The sequence below is a fragment of the Protopterus annectens genome, chromosome 14.part0 (genome assembly GCF_019279795.1).
Source record: "Protopterus annectens isolate FY-2018-M chromosome 14.part0, PAN1.0, whole genome shotgun sequence".
NCBI classification, from domain to species: Eukaryota; Metazoa; Chordata; order Ceratodontiformes; family Protopteridae; genus Protopterus; species Protopterus annectens.
The window spans coordinates 846,390,923-846,406,797 of record NC_056748.1 but is presented as its reverse complement, the minus strand read 5'-3'; the positions used below and the strand labels follow the sequence as shown (position 1 = coordinate 846,406,797).

General features: G+C 34.8%; 1 protein-coding gene across 3 annotated transcripts in view; it reads right to left on the bottom strand.

The window, feature by feature from the left end:
- Positions 1–15,875, bottom strand: part of GRID1 (glutamate ionotropic receptor delta type subunit 1) — a 2,576,795-nt gene that overhangs the window by 724,087 nt on the left and 1,836,833 nt on the right. For all 3 annotated transcript variants that reach the window (XM_044056599.1, XM_044056600.1, XM_044056598.1), the window contains exon 4: positions 8,362–8,535. In XM_044056599.1, the coding sequence (XP_043912534.1) occupies positions 8,362–8,535 (174 nt within the window). The remainder of the gene's footprint in view (positions 1–8,361; positions 8,536–15,875) is intronic.

Sequence of the window (15,875 nt, the reverse complement as noted above, 5' to 3'; positions counted from 1 at the left end):
CCAGGTGGGAACAGAGTACTATGACAGGGAATCTGCCCATTTTTGGAGGAGAAAGCCTCCCTTGGAGGTCATAAGAACTGGTGAAAAAATAGAGCAAGCAGGGGATGCATACACAGCATCCCCAGAATGGGTGTTATTTCCAATCTTCATATCCCGGGCAGGAGTTCCAAGGAGCAAATTATTGGAAAGCACAGCATTGCAACTAATAGTATCAGACAATTTGGACATTGTTTCAAGAGGTACTGTTTACAATATGAAGGCTGCAAAATTTACAATTTTACTACACTCGAGATTTCCCCTGTGTTTGGTAGTTTGTTCCAAAAATGTTCACATTTATTCCTATTAATAAGCCTAGGGTAGTTGACTTCCTTACTGACTATATATAAGGAAGTTAAACTTAAGATGTCTCTTTTCTGACAATGTAGGGGCTTCTTATGATAAAGGGTTATGTAGAAAGACTATTTTTAACCTGCCCCTCGCACCACCAGTGGCTCGTTTTGAGTAGCTCTGTGAGCATTTTGTTAGGGATTGGTGAAAAATGAGCAAACCCAGGTATTAAAATTTGATTCATGAGGAAAGAGAGTTATTGTATGCATTATCTTCCAACAGGAGGTTATTTGTTATGAAACCTGACAAGGGGGGGGGGGGTGGTCATTATGGACCACTTTGTATATTTCTCTAAAATGTCAGAGTTTCTTATTAATGGGAAATTTTTTATAGAAGTTTCCCGTAACAAGATTCATATAGCATATCATGCTATTGATTGACATTGGAGGATAGTTTTATAATATATGACTTGCCTCCTAAAGTCAGGGAATCTTTTGTGGTAAAAAAAAAAAGGAGGATCCTGGCTATTTTTGGGATACTGAAGATCCACAAATTGGTTATGGATCCCCCCTTGAAACTGGTAGTTGTTTCAGCAGGTGCTAAAATGGAATACTTCACCAAATACGTGGATTTTAAATTTAAGTCTTTTTCTGTTGACAAGAAATATCTTTTAAAGGACTCATGGCCCTTTTTTTGCAGACATTGGTAAACACTCCTTTCATTGATGATAGTTAATTTGTCACTATGGACATTAAAAATTTGTTTTTAGTGATACCCCATAATTTAGGGCTTGAATGGTTTCATGAGGCATTAGTTGCTGGTGCTGCTCCTAACAATTGTTAAATTAATTTAATTTGACAATGTATGGAGACTGTTCTTGCTAACAACCTTGTGTACTGTGAAGGCAAATATTTTAAACAGTGCAAGTGGGTGGCCGTGGGTGCAGCATCAGCTCCAATTTTTGCAAACATGGTTTTATGATACTGGGAAAATTCCTGTAGTTTAGATTCACCTTTTTCTTCCAATATAGCATCCTACCTTAGGTATCTAGATGACATCTTTATTTTATGGAAAGGGAGCTCCAAGGAATTGGATGATTTTATTAGGTACTTATCTGACTCCACAGACTTTTTGGAGTTTACCTTCCAGAAAAACAACCATTCTATTAATTATCTGGATATCACCCTATATAAGAATTTGGATCATAGTAGGTATGAATCTAACATTTGCCATAAGGATACCTTTTCAAATGCTTACCTGCACTTTGATAGTCAACACCCCTGGTGGTAAAGACAAATTTGGTTAAGGGTCATTATATCAGATTATGTAGGTTAATATAGGATGATGACACTTTTTTGAGGAGATGGTCAAACTTAGTAGTATATTTAAGGATCAAGGGTATCCTCAGAACCTACTTCATTATTCACGAACTTGGGTTACAGAGGGTAGGAAAACCTGCTATGCTCCCCTTTTGAATTCAAAAAGTAGGGTTTAGGATGTTGAGATCCCTAAGCAAAGGTGAACCTGTCACAGGCATTTGTGATAGAGTATAATATGGAGATTTATTATTTAAAATGTTCCATTAGCACTCATTGGTACTCCGTATTTGGTACATTTGGCACTCACTGGTACTCTGTATTTGGCACATTTGGCACTTACTGGTGCTCCATATTTGGTACATTTGGCATGCAGCAACAACTGAGCGATAAACTATGGTTTGTGTACAAGAACAGTAGTCATTTAAAGGCTATTCTTGAGAGGAGCAGTTGTATGGAAGGTACTAACATTAAAAATCTGGGTATGAAGAGATGTGGTTCCTGAAGACAATATAGGTACATACTTATAGGATCACATTTTTCTGTCCAAGCATACCCCAGGTTAATTTCAGTTAGGGGGAGGTATGTCTGCAGAACAAAAGGGGTAGTGTACATATCCTTTTGTGCCTCTAACCTGGCATTTTATATCTGGAAAAGACTGGCCTTTAGAAACTAGAATATACCAGCATGTTTACACTGTTAGTAAGGCCAACACAACTAATGCATTGTACAAGCATTCTACTAGTTGTGATGAGTTTAGGAAATTTGCTTTTACTGTCCTAGAAGAGGTTCCTACTCCTAGTTTGGTGTGGGGGGACTGGGTACTTTTGGTTGAGTGAAAAGAGTATTATTGACAGGTCTTGCTCAAAGCAAGTGTTCTACCTGGTTTGAACAGTGTGATTTCAGTCAAACCTATTTTAAGAAGCAAAGTGGTATCGCTATGATATTTTTACATATTTTTTTGTATACATATTACGCCCTTTAGAACAAAGTATTTCTTATTATTACTTGGTACTTTTTCTTATGTATAAGTTTTTTCAACTTGTATATATGCAATTTCTACCATTTTTTTATTTTTTGGTAGTCATAATGATTTTTAGCTTTTTATTCTGCATGCATACTGTTGTTGTAAATAAGTGCTTTAATGCGTGTATCTCTCAAAATTCATTCATTGTTTTTTGCCACCTTGTCTTGTTTAAAAATGAAGTGAAGTGGTTGTGTGATACGTTTCTGATGAAGTTCACACTAAACTGAATGAAAGCGCTTAAACTTTAATGAAATTGAGGTTTGTGTCTGCTGGAACAGTGTTTTGATCTTGGAGTTTTGGTGGAATGCACTGTTATTCATGTTGGTTACTTGTTTTTTTTTTTTTTTTTTACAAAGTCAGGAATGTTTTTTTTTATATGTCAATTATTGAAGACAGTAATAGGATTTAGACTGGAAATCATAATAAGTAAAAAACATCTTAATTTACTTCTGAGCAATATGAAAGATAACTTAGCAATGGGGTGATTTTAATTGTATTTTTAATAAATCTAAAATTACTGCAACAAAGAAAATGCAGAGTTTTGGCAAATTCTAAAGCCTTGAAAAATGGATAGACATATTAAATTTGAAGGATCTATAGCAAATAAAGGAACTCCTTGGAATTTATGCAAATTCATTCACATTTAGCATGCAGTCTAGAAAAGGTTTTTATCTCTCAAGACATGCTAAGATAAGAAATTTTTGCAATAATGTCCTGTACATTTTCAGACCTAAAGTAAGGAACAAATTAGTAAAATGTTTAAGGAGGAAAACATTTTATCACTGCTATGCCAGATAAAACAAAAGCAGTTAATTTCTTACCTGGATTCATAAATTGTATATCTATATTTATCTCACTATATATATATATATATATATATATATATATATATATATATATATATATATATATATATATATATCCATATAATAATATATAATATATATACATATAATATGTATGTATATGTATATATATATATATATATATATATATATATATATATATATGTGTGTGTGTGTATGTATGCATAAATATACATAAAATCTTTTACTCTAGAAGCTGCAATATCCCTGTTAAGACAAGTTTCTGAGATAGCTCAGATTTCCTGTAGGTTTACTTCATGTTTCTATATTTGCTATAAGAAAGTCAGTACAAATGTTAGTATTAGATGTTAAGCATACATTATTTTGTTTTCCATTAGTTTAAAAATCTAATACTGTATCAGAGTGAAGAGATTTTCACAAAGGATCATAATTATAATTTATTTACTTTAGAATAACTTTTAGAACAGAAACTAGTTCAAACTTCTCTGCATCATGTAAACCTATGCAAATGAAATGGTTCTTCTACAAGCATTCAAAAACTACTTCCTTGAAAACAAGGACTTGAGAGTCTAATAGCTCATACAGGGAACTATTTGAACTTGAATTTGAGATCAAACAAGCAGCTGCTACAATTTACCTGAACATATTATTTGAGTTTGAGTGAGGTAAGTGTGGCAGCCTTTGGGAGGGAGTGGGCGAGAAACTGTGGTTAGTGCCTGGGAAGGGGATTTAGGTTTTGGGAATGGAATGGAAGTTTCAGCATTAGGTAATGGGATGTTAGTTTAATGGTATGAAGGGCAGAGGAGTTTTAGGTTTAGGTTTATGGAGGTGAGTTTAGGTTTGGGGAATGCTTGGGGTATTTAGGCTCAGTTATATTGTTGATTTAGGTTTAGGGAGTATTCAGGGACTTTAGGATTAGGGGAGAGGTAATGAGTTTTAGGTTTAGGAAGTGATCAGGGGGGTTTGGTTTAGGGAATAAAGAGTAGAGTTTATGGTTAGGGAGTGAATACCCAGATTAAACACCCACTGGGGGGGTTAAGGTTAGCGTTTTGGCTCTGGAAGGGCTATACAGTTTCACAGGGTTGGGTGTTGGTAGGGGTAAGAAGTTAAATAAGTTCAGGCTTGTGGGATTTAGAACACTTGCCTTTCAACAACAATCAAGTCTGTTGAAAGCTACTAGCATGTCAATACTTGCAGTATGTCCCACTAACCTCTCATATGACTTTAGTACACTGTTTTGGTTAAACTATAGCGGCGTACAATCAAATTTATTTTTTTTTAATTTAGTTATTTATTAAGCACAAACAAAATAGTATTATTTAAAGTATTTCTAGTGACAAAATCATTTTTGTTACTGACAGGTTTTGGTTGAATATAATGAAAGCATTTTGCAATTTTTATATAAGATTTTTCATTTTTTGAAAATGTAATAAAACTTAATTTTTAAGAATAACATCTAAAGTTGATAATTGCTCTCAATTTTATGTGAATTTCCCAGTAATATGATTTTGTTAATGAACTTCACATTCAAAATATCATAATCTTATTGAAATTATAAAATGCATATATCAATTATTATGATTACTTATATTTCATAATATAGTACCAACAAATGAAGGTAAGCTTTCTGTTAAATTATTTTTACCAGTTATTCATTGGTATCATTATTCAGCTTGTGTCTGAAATTAAAAGTTATATTGCTAGTGTAAAGAATAATGGGGGAGACATTACTGATTAGTACAGTTTATTTTTATTCTTTTGATGATTTAGTACACCTCATAAAATCTGCACAAATATGTTCCAAATATATAAGGTTCCTATTTTTCTACTATGTACATGTGCATTGCTTTGCAACTAAGGGGTACAGTTTTACTGTCTAAGATGTTAGTCAGCTAGAAGGTATTTGAAATATTTTGAAAACACAGGGGTAAAGAAGTTTTTGATTTTTTTCCCGTATATGTGCATTCTTAGAGGTAGTACACACACACACACACACACACACACACACACACACACACACACACACACACACACACACACACACACACACACACACACACATATATATATATATATATATATATATATATATATATATATATATATATATATATATATATACATATACTTTGAAAACTCAAAAGGCCAGATTACCGGATGTGATTTTCATGAGATGCCAACATCAAAACCTTGATTTCCTGATTGAGAAATTTTTATCAGGGTAAACACTTGCCAAAATTTCATGGAAGCATACTGCAGTAGGTAAAACCCACCTAGGTGGGGGGCTGTGCCATTCACCCACCACCAATTTGGGGGGGATTCACCTCTCACACATTCCCAACTATATATTCCAAATCTGCAATCACACTACAGTGGGAAAAAAGGGCATATTTCTCCATGTTGGGCAAGTGTTTACTTACCCTGATAAAACGTTCACATTTGGTAAATCAAGGTTTCGATGTTTTCTCTCTCTCTCTCTCTATCTATCTATCTATATATATATATATATATATATAGTTAGTTATTATCTGCTGCACTTTGAGTGCCATATACCTGTCAGTGATAAGTCAAAGCTAAATATGTTTTTTAATTCTACAAATTACCATGCCCTTTAAATTATATTGTTCAGTCTATTTGCCTAGTTCTACCTGAAACTGATATAATAACTTCCCTAATACCACTAATATTTTCTTTATTTTGGATAAAATTAAAATTAGCACTTAAGATAAAATATTAAAAAGCCTAAAATCACATTTAACATTATATTAAACTGTTTAACTGCTGTTCTTGGAACTAGTACATATTTAAGAGAGTAATTTCTTTATTCTGCATTAACCATGACTAAAGTACTTCCATATCTGTTTGCATTTCTGAATTTGTTTTGTACTACATACTGCCATTTCATTTAATTATGACATGTTCAGTCATGTGGCCAAGAACTCTGCATGTAGGACCACTGATTCAGGCAGCAGGATATATAAATATATCCAAACTAGATGCCTACTGTTTCTTGTGGTTTAGTTATGACATGCATACCAGTCACTGTCTCTAGACATCCTGGATACTGTAGTGGTAGGTACCAAAGCACTTCAGAGTAGTGCAGCAACTACAGGCTGTACATGAATATGTCATCTAAGTTTTAGATGTGGTCAGGATACAGTGTGAAGTATAGCACTAATAGTATAGTGGTTATGTGTTACTTCCATCAGTGGTCCCTTAGCAGTAGCAAATGTTCATAATTTAGGGAAAAACAAGTTCAGATGGATAAGCATATTTACAAAAGAAGTGCTGATATAGGTTATATGGAAATTTGCATTCTGGGAACTCATGCAACACTGCCAGTTCAATAGAAACCTGTGAGTGTGCCTAGATCCTTCTATGTGAATTCTTTGTCTGTTTGGTCTTTATTAACATCTCTAATAATTGCTTTTAATTTCCAGATATATCACAGTGTCTAGAAATACTATATGCTACAAACCAATCCCAAAATAAACTTCCTTCTGAAAGTTTTATGCAGAAGTTATGTTTTTTCCTCTTCTGAAGAACCTGCTTTCTCCTATACATGTTCAGTCAGGAGTATGTAAAACTCTCTATATATCTCAATATAAAGATGTTTAAACTTTTTTGGCAGATTCTAAATGTTTAATGAAAAATGATTTTATTTTTAATAGTTAGGGTTAGAATCTCACCCTCAAAATATGTATTTTATTATTATTATTTTCCTTTTGCACAACCTTTATACAAAAAATGTTGTCCACCTCAATTTTTTCAGTTTTTGGGTCAAAGTTACTAGAGCATAATCACCGTCAGCTTTACATCTCTTTAGAAACCTCTCAAAAACAAAATCGCTGGATTTAACATTTTAGCCATATCACTCTCTTAGCAGACTGGCTATCAAGTGTAAACATATTCCTTGCTATGTTCCTTCATGTTAAACAAACAGGAGCCACAGTAAAGCAGAACCTGTACTAGATGCAAAACAATGAACTCAGCAATGTACCACACAGATTTAATGAAAAAAGCAAAGCTTTCAGGTTCACAAAACCCTTCCTCAGTGCAAATATTTGGACTGAGGAAGGGTTTTGCGAACCTGAAAGCTTTGCTTTTTTCATTAAATCTTTGTGGTACATTGCCGAGTTTGTCATTTTTATGTATATTCCTTCATGTAAAGGGAAGAAAGCAACAAAGTATGTAATGCCTTCAACCTTTAAGATTACAGAGGAAATATTTTTCTGCTTGAAGGTAATTTTAAAGCATATTGCGAGCCAACCAATTTACCATATATTCAACATTTAAACCTTACAAGAAGTTGAGGGGTTCAAGAATCGGGGCGTTAGTAAGTGATTGATTTTAAATATAGTGCTTAAGAGCAACAGGCTAATAAATCAGGGGTACCCAAGAAAGAAAAAGTTTTCCTGGCATGAGAAATAATCGGGGCAGAGGAATAATGTTAACAGAACTAGATACAACACCAAAAAATCCATAAATGTGAGTAGAGTGAGTGAACTTTCTAAATTTTAGTTTAAAAGTACAACACAAGGAGAGCTTGTAATTTGGCTGAGCATTCCTTCAGGAAGTGCTGCTAATGTTTACACATACAACTTTTTCATAAGTAAACTATAATTTTCTTTGAAGTTTAGAGAACCTCTCTCTTGCTTTATTTTGTACAACCAAGTCAAAACAATAAACTGTTTTACTGACATGTTATGCTCAAAGCTACTTTCAGACTATCTAATATGTTCAGTCCACTTACCTGCTTAATAAATGAATGAATGATTGAATAACTAAAATAATAGCATCCTTGTTCAGTCAGCATACATATTAACCTTATTATATTATAGCAATTAGCACTGAGTTTTCTTACCTGCAATGTTTGCAAGAAACCCTCTTGTGGATCACAGAGCACAGATGAGATACGATGGCTGTTTCTCATGCATCTCTGATACGTGTCCTTCGACACAGGAAAAATCTGCCGGATTACAGTCATTCTTCCCAATGCACTGTGCACCATCTCTAGTATTTCTGTGTCACTAACTTCCTGTTGGTAAATGAAAAAAAGAGGTGTTACTCTGAAAATAGTCTGACAATGTGAATTACAACTTCCACTCATTTATATAAATACAGATATCGTACTACCAGGAATCTTATCCATAATTTATAAGGCTATGTACAGGTGCAAATAGGAAAATGTATCTAAACTGTAAAATTGCACAGTTCCAAATGCAGGGCTGCTTTCACAAAAGACGGTCGACCAGCAGGGGGAGACAGAAGAGGAAAGGATCAGTAGACGAGCAGGAACAACAAGGCCCCACGATAAAGAAAATGTGGGGGAGACAAAATCACTAGTTATGAATCTTTCTGGAAGGGTCTTAAATGAATATGAAGAACAGGTCCTAAGTAAAGGACTGGGATTCATCCCCACAAAGAATAGTGATTTAGTGGACACCATTATAGAAACGAAAATGTTTATCCGTAATTTACAACTTAGATTAGATTTCGGACAGTTTGATAACAGCTTAGATCAGAATAAGCATCGTCCAAACAGTACTTATGTTCCCCAACTTCATCCAACTATAGAGGTATTTGGGAATGTTGTGGAAGATGATATATATAGATGTTATCAGGAGAAAGTACCACCAAGACATGGACGTAATTTGAACTATAAACAAAGACAAGCGATGCAATCTCTAAGAGATGACAGTTCTATTGTAATAAGACCAGCTGATAAGGGTGGCCCCGTGGTCATCATGGATTATACATATTATGCTGGCAAAATGATTCAGATGCTTGGAGATAGTAATACATACATCAGGTTAACCAAGGGCACTTTAAATGAGATGGTTTTTAGCGTTTACAACACCCTAGATGACCTAGTAATGTCACAAGATATAACACAACAACTTTATCAGTATTTCAAGGTGAAAGATCCCACCATTCCGATTATACAGGGACTCCCTAAAGTCCATAAGAACAGCTTAGATCCACCATTAAGACCCATCGTTGCAGGTCAGGGATGGGTCACTGAACCTCTATCCATTTATTTGGAAAGTGTATTAAGACCTATAGTCAGCGAAAATAAGAAAATTTTGAAAGACAGTAAGCAATTTCTTTTAGATCTATACTCCCAAACTCGACCTTTGGGTGAACAGCAGCATTATTTCTTTGTGACACTTGATGTAGTCAGTTTGTTCACTGTTATTCCTAATGACACAGGTATAAGACTGACAACTGAATATTTGAAAATACACTCAGATTTTTCGGATAGAAAGGTGGATCTCATTGCATTGTTACTTGAGACTGTATTGACTAATAATGCTTTTGCATTTCAAAAAGTTATTTATCTACAGAAGGATGGCGTAGCTATGGGCACATCTTGTGCAAATAGCTACGCCAACCTAGTCATGGCTAGGTGGGAGGATGTTCACCTTTATGATAACCCACTTTTTAAAAAATACGTTGGTATGTATTGCCGGTTCGTGGATGACCTCTTTTTTATATGGTTGGGGGATGAACCCTCCTTAAATAATTTTGTATCTTACCTGGACAACACGACGGATTTTCTAAAATTCACTTTGAATTTCTCAGATAGGAGTCTACCTTTCTTGGATGTGGAGGTAATTAGGATGGCTAATGGTATGATTAATACGACCATTCATAGGAAAGGGTGCCAGAAGAATAACATATTACATAGACAAAGTATGCACCCTGGACATGTCTTTCAAAATGTCCTTAAAGGACAATTCGTGAGAGTATCAAGATTGAATTCACAACAAGAGAATTACGATACAGGAATAAAGGACATGAAGGAGAGATTCCTAGAAAGGGGTTATAAGGAAAAAGAAATATTAGATACAGTTAATATAGTGGAAACTTTAAGAAAAAGTACTGCTAAACCATATTTTATGGCACAGGAAAGAACAACAAATAGTTTAACATCTTCTACAACTGAGGTCAGAGCCAATCTCACTTTCAGTAGGATGAATCTGGAAGTGAAAAGATCCATGAATAGGCATTGGGGAATTCTGAAATCAGATAGAGATGTCAGTGAGATTGTAGGCCCAATACCACGTATAGCCTACAAAAATCATCCTAACTTAAAGAGTATTCTATGCAGACCAAGATACCAATCAAAAATTAAATCTACAGATGATAGGAATACTGTATCATGTGGCCACTGTAACCAATGTGTCTACATAAATAAAGAAACTACTTTTAAACACCCTATTACAGGACGTATCTATAACTTTAATACTAACACGAATTGTGAAAGTAAGAATGTAATATATATGGCTACTTGCGTAGCTTGTAATGGATATTACATAGGGAAAACCAATAGATCACTTAAGGAAAGAGTTAGGGAACATACTTACCACATCAGAGTGGGCACTGAAACTAATGCTTTGGCCAGACACAAAAGAATGGCAGGTACTAATCACAACTTTAAGTTTTGTGTTATTCAATGTATTTTTGAAGGCTTTAGAGGTGGTGACTTAATCAATCGAACATTAGAACAAGAAACGAGATGGATTATAAGACTAAGGTCTGACAGACCACCTGGCCTTAATGACAAAGTACAACTAAAGCCATTTTTGAAAAGTAGAAGGTTACGTAGATGATGAGATTTTCCTCTTTTCACATTAGGTGGATTAAGGGGATATGTGAGCCTATTATTAATGACCTCGTGCTTGTGATGTAGATTAGTGACATGAAAAGTCTATATGGATTTTTGATAACATTTCTTACATGATCAGTGTTTCAAATCAAATAATCACGAAGAAGTACGTTCCCTATTCCAAGGAGTTGTGTGTTATATAGAGATGTATGTAATTTGAATCATATGTTTACTAAAAGAGTATTTATATAACATTCACATTTGTTAAGTCCCTAGCAATTAGTATCTACATATTTCAGATATAGTACTTAGATTATATTGTAGACATTCGTTTGACTTTATAGAGTATGATAAAATAATATATACAGATCTTGGGACTTCAAACGATCTAAATCAAATGTTTTAGTGAGGATTTCTGGGACGTATAATAATGAAGAGATACACATTATGCTTAAAGGTAGCGAGTAGCGCATGGTATGCACTGTAACTTAGGTTTTAATTTTTATATAAAGTTTTATTAAAGTATCATCACTATTAATTTTGAAGGACTAGAAACCTAGGCTTTCATATTATTGTTGATTAAGTGCTTTGCACTGTTTCACAGACACCTTTGTTATTGCCTTAGAGCCTTATGTCACGGGTACATCCTGCGTATATTAATTTTTCATTAAACGCACCAGTAGACAGCAATATTAAATATTGTTTCAAACACATTTTATGCTTAGTTAGGTGTATCTTTATAGGGAGCGAGTATCGCTCTTATTTTTATATAAAGTTATGTCGAAGCATTACTACCATTAACTTTGAAGTATTCGTAATGCAGGTTTTTAAACATTGTTGATAGAGTGCGTTACGTTGCATCACATATATTTTTATCAGTGCCTCAGAACCTTATGTCACGGGTATGTCCTGGGAACATTAAGGTTTTAATAAATGTAGTAGTGCACAGGCACATTGTACAATGTTTAGTTAGTGTACGTTCATGTTTATTTATATTCTTATGCACGAATATTATGGATTTTAAGTGTACATTTTCGACGTACACTGTTATTTTATTGAGAAAGGATGTTACGTTTATGTTATAATAATTTAGTCCTTGTCTTTTTAAGTTAGTATAACATGTGACAAATAATGGTGAATTGACCAATAGCAAGTTTTGGGAAGTTTTAAAAGCGTTTTTTATTGTTCTACTTTGTAATAAGAGTCTGAAGAAGCCTTTGGCGAAAGCGCTTACTCGATGGAATAAAACTACTTTTATTTTTATTTTTATGAGTGTGCTCTCATCTGTTGAACTTTTTATTTTCGTTTTATTGCCTTTGGAGATTCACGCATTGGTGCTTGGACTGTGTAAACTGTAAAATTATATTACAATCACAGCCAGATGTTGGTCAAATTCGGGCCCTAGGCAGGAGAAAGGATTGAGAGCCCTCCTATACACACAGATGAAAATGCCAAAGGGCAGTCATTCTTCTTAAAGAAGAACAAATGTCCTTAAAGAAGAAATTACATTTTTTTTTATGAGAAGCTAAATGTTGTTGCAGCCCCCCCCCCCCAAGCCAGCATGCCTCCTCACAGCCAGTGGGAGCCTCAGGCGACTGCCTAGGTTGCCTTGTGCTAGATCCAGCTCTGATTACAATACATACGGTGTGCTATAATAAAGCAAATTAAATATTGCCTTAGTGTGTCAGGTACAACATCTCATATGTTACTAATAATTGCATATAAAGCAAACTGTTAAAAACATCTAATTTTAATAATTAACACTAAAGAAAGGTAATCTAGAAAGCTCACGTCAGTCCTGGTATCCCACGTCACCCTGGCAGTGACACGATTAACGAGAAACACAGTATAAAGGATTAGTACAGATACAATCACTTTAGCTATCAGCTCTAGGAGACACACACACTCTCTCTCTCTCTCTCTCTCTCTCCCTCTTAATAATGGCCTCCCTGTGGGAGGAATAAAGATGACTTGTTGAAGATTCAGGGAGATGGATGAGTGTTCATGTTCATGTACTGACTAGTGTAAAGACATAGTTGAGTGTCTGCCTCCTGTCTCACAGCCCTTTGGTATATGAACCCTTGCATACTACTAACTTACATACTACTAACTTACATACTACTAACTTACATACTACTAACTTACATACTACTAATCTCATCCTGCCAGTTTTTGCTCTCAGTATGGCACCCTGCATCCTCAACACAGCTGAAATGTATTCATTCACTTATTCATTTATTCATTCCCTCTGCTGGCTTCTAATTCATGATAATCTGCCTCTCATTCTTATCTGATCTAGTTACGAATATCCTTCACTTCCTCCTCTCTAAAATACTTTCTGGTTTCAATTCTTTCTTCTAAATTCTTTCCAAAGTTCTTTGTAGTAGTCAGCTGCATTGCCGTCCTACCTTGTGCTCTTTCTAGTCATAATGGCTATTTGTTAATTCTTTGGATCAGCAGTAACAAATCTAAAAAGATATAGTACAACATCAAATGTTAACACAAAGAAAAAATTTAAGCTCACTCAGAATATCTTTGCAAATGCTATTGCATTTAGTACAAGTGTCAACAAGAAGAATTTAAGTGTGACACCAAAAGGAACAGAGGAGGCAGAGCATGTAACCAACGTTCTTTAGCATCCACACTAATGAAATGATGTTATACCTTCAGGTGCTTCCCTCAACCTGACTTCTGCCATCAGATTATGTCTCTGCATATTTGAAACTGGAAAGTTCACCCATTATATAACTGTTCAAGATGGCCCTCATACGATACAGTGAGCTTCTGTTGTTTTGATTCATAAAAACACATATGACTGAACTCTTTGGAATAAGAATGCAGTTAAGGTATAAGGCTATTGAGGTCTCCAGGATTCTTGCTCAATCACACATAACAGAATGGTTTCAGACATTTTTCCTAAATAAATGAGGGTGAAGTAAGACTTTAAATAAGACACTCAGCTTTCTGCAGCTAAAGACAATTGTTTAAGAAGAGTTATACAGGATGTTTACAATGACTGATTAAAAAAGTCAGTCTTGGCACATGTAGAATTAAGAAGTACAATTATCTGTTGCACATTTATGAAATAATGAGTATAGCTTCTTCCAAATGGTGATCATCATCTCATTTTGGCTTATCCCAGTTAGGGGTCACCACACTGGAACAACGGTCAACAGAATGATTGGCAGTGGAGTTTTACGGTGTCGAGTTGCCAGCCTGGAGCCCAACCTTCCACTGAAGGCACATGCATGCATATACTCATACTTAGGGTGAATTTAGAGTGTCTAATCTACCTGTAGCATGTTTTTGGGATGTGGGAGGAAACCCAAGCAACCACAGGGAGGACATGCAGACTCCACACATCATCAGCATTTTGAAAAAGCTGGGCGGCAACTCTAACCGCTGCACCACCACGGCCGCCCAGCTAATTTGAAATGCTGATGATGATCCCAAACAAACAAATAAAGAAAAAAAAGACTCAGAATTATTTTTTTCTAATCCCTTAAGTAGGTCTGAGACAAATGCATTGACCTGCACTGGTTCTGGAAAGCAATCCCCTCTTGCATCCCAATACTCTTTTCCATCATCTCTGACATTGTACCTTTCAGCACTAAGCTCTTTTTAATACAGGCAAACAATTTTTCTAGACTCTGCAGTAAGAAGGTCAGAGTAGATTGATAGCTACCAACTAAAGACTATGTTTTCTGAAACTGTGGATACAAAACATTAGGAAAGTTTTCAGTTTGTCAGTGAATCTTGGGCTTACATTAAGGCTTATTTTCTACACTCACTTCTGACATAGACAGTCATACCAAATAAGCAACCATCAAAATAATCTAAAAAAGTATAAATGCAGATAGAATGACTGGAAAGACTGAACATCCTTCCCCAGTTGTTAAGAAACGTACAGCTCTGCTGTGCTAAACTATCTGTTAAATTTCCTTTCCTTCCTTTCATAAGAATTTAAAACTACAAACAAGTAACACGGTTTTCTGCAGTTTGAACAAAAACAGCTGTAGGAGAACGTTAAGCTATAGCAATCAGGAAACTATTGCTTGTCATACAAAGATACTGATACAGAAGCTGGGGCATGCTAAATCAATCTTGTATCACATAGGAATTCTGATGTCTTGGGATCATATGTAAATTTCACTCTGTTAGTCCAAAATAAAGCTAAGCAAAGTCTGAGAACATTTTTACTTGTTAGGAAGGAAATCGCATAAGATACGAGTAAAGTCATTCAGGTGTGAAGTGGATGCATTTTCATTTAAATGACCTGCTTAGGGATGAAGACAGACAGAATCAAATCCAGGACTATATCTAGAAGCTTTAACCTTTAACCTCTGCAGGGCTTTTTTGATCTTCTTTACAGAATGTTCCAGTAAAGTATGAAGGCCATTACTTTCCTTATTCTTTCACAGTCAGATTTGATAAGGCCTTATTTTGAAACTCTGTACATAATGCAGCAAAAAAGTTATACAGGACTGAGTGAAAGGAAAATTCTTGTCTGACATAAAAAAAACCTTTCCTAAAGATGTGATAGACAAAAATCACATTTTGATGGCTAAAACAAAGAAATTTCCCATCATGTTATTAGTTAGCCTGCAGAATCTAATGTTAAACATAATACCGTCAGGAGATTCTCAGAGCTTTAAGCCATATGATGACTTTTATTTCTTCTAGGAAAGCAGATTTCCTGTTTTAACTTTGTCACAGTCTTACTTTTAATCTCACTGTCAAATATAATGCTTCATTTTAGTTTTAAC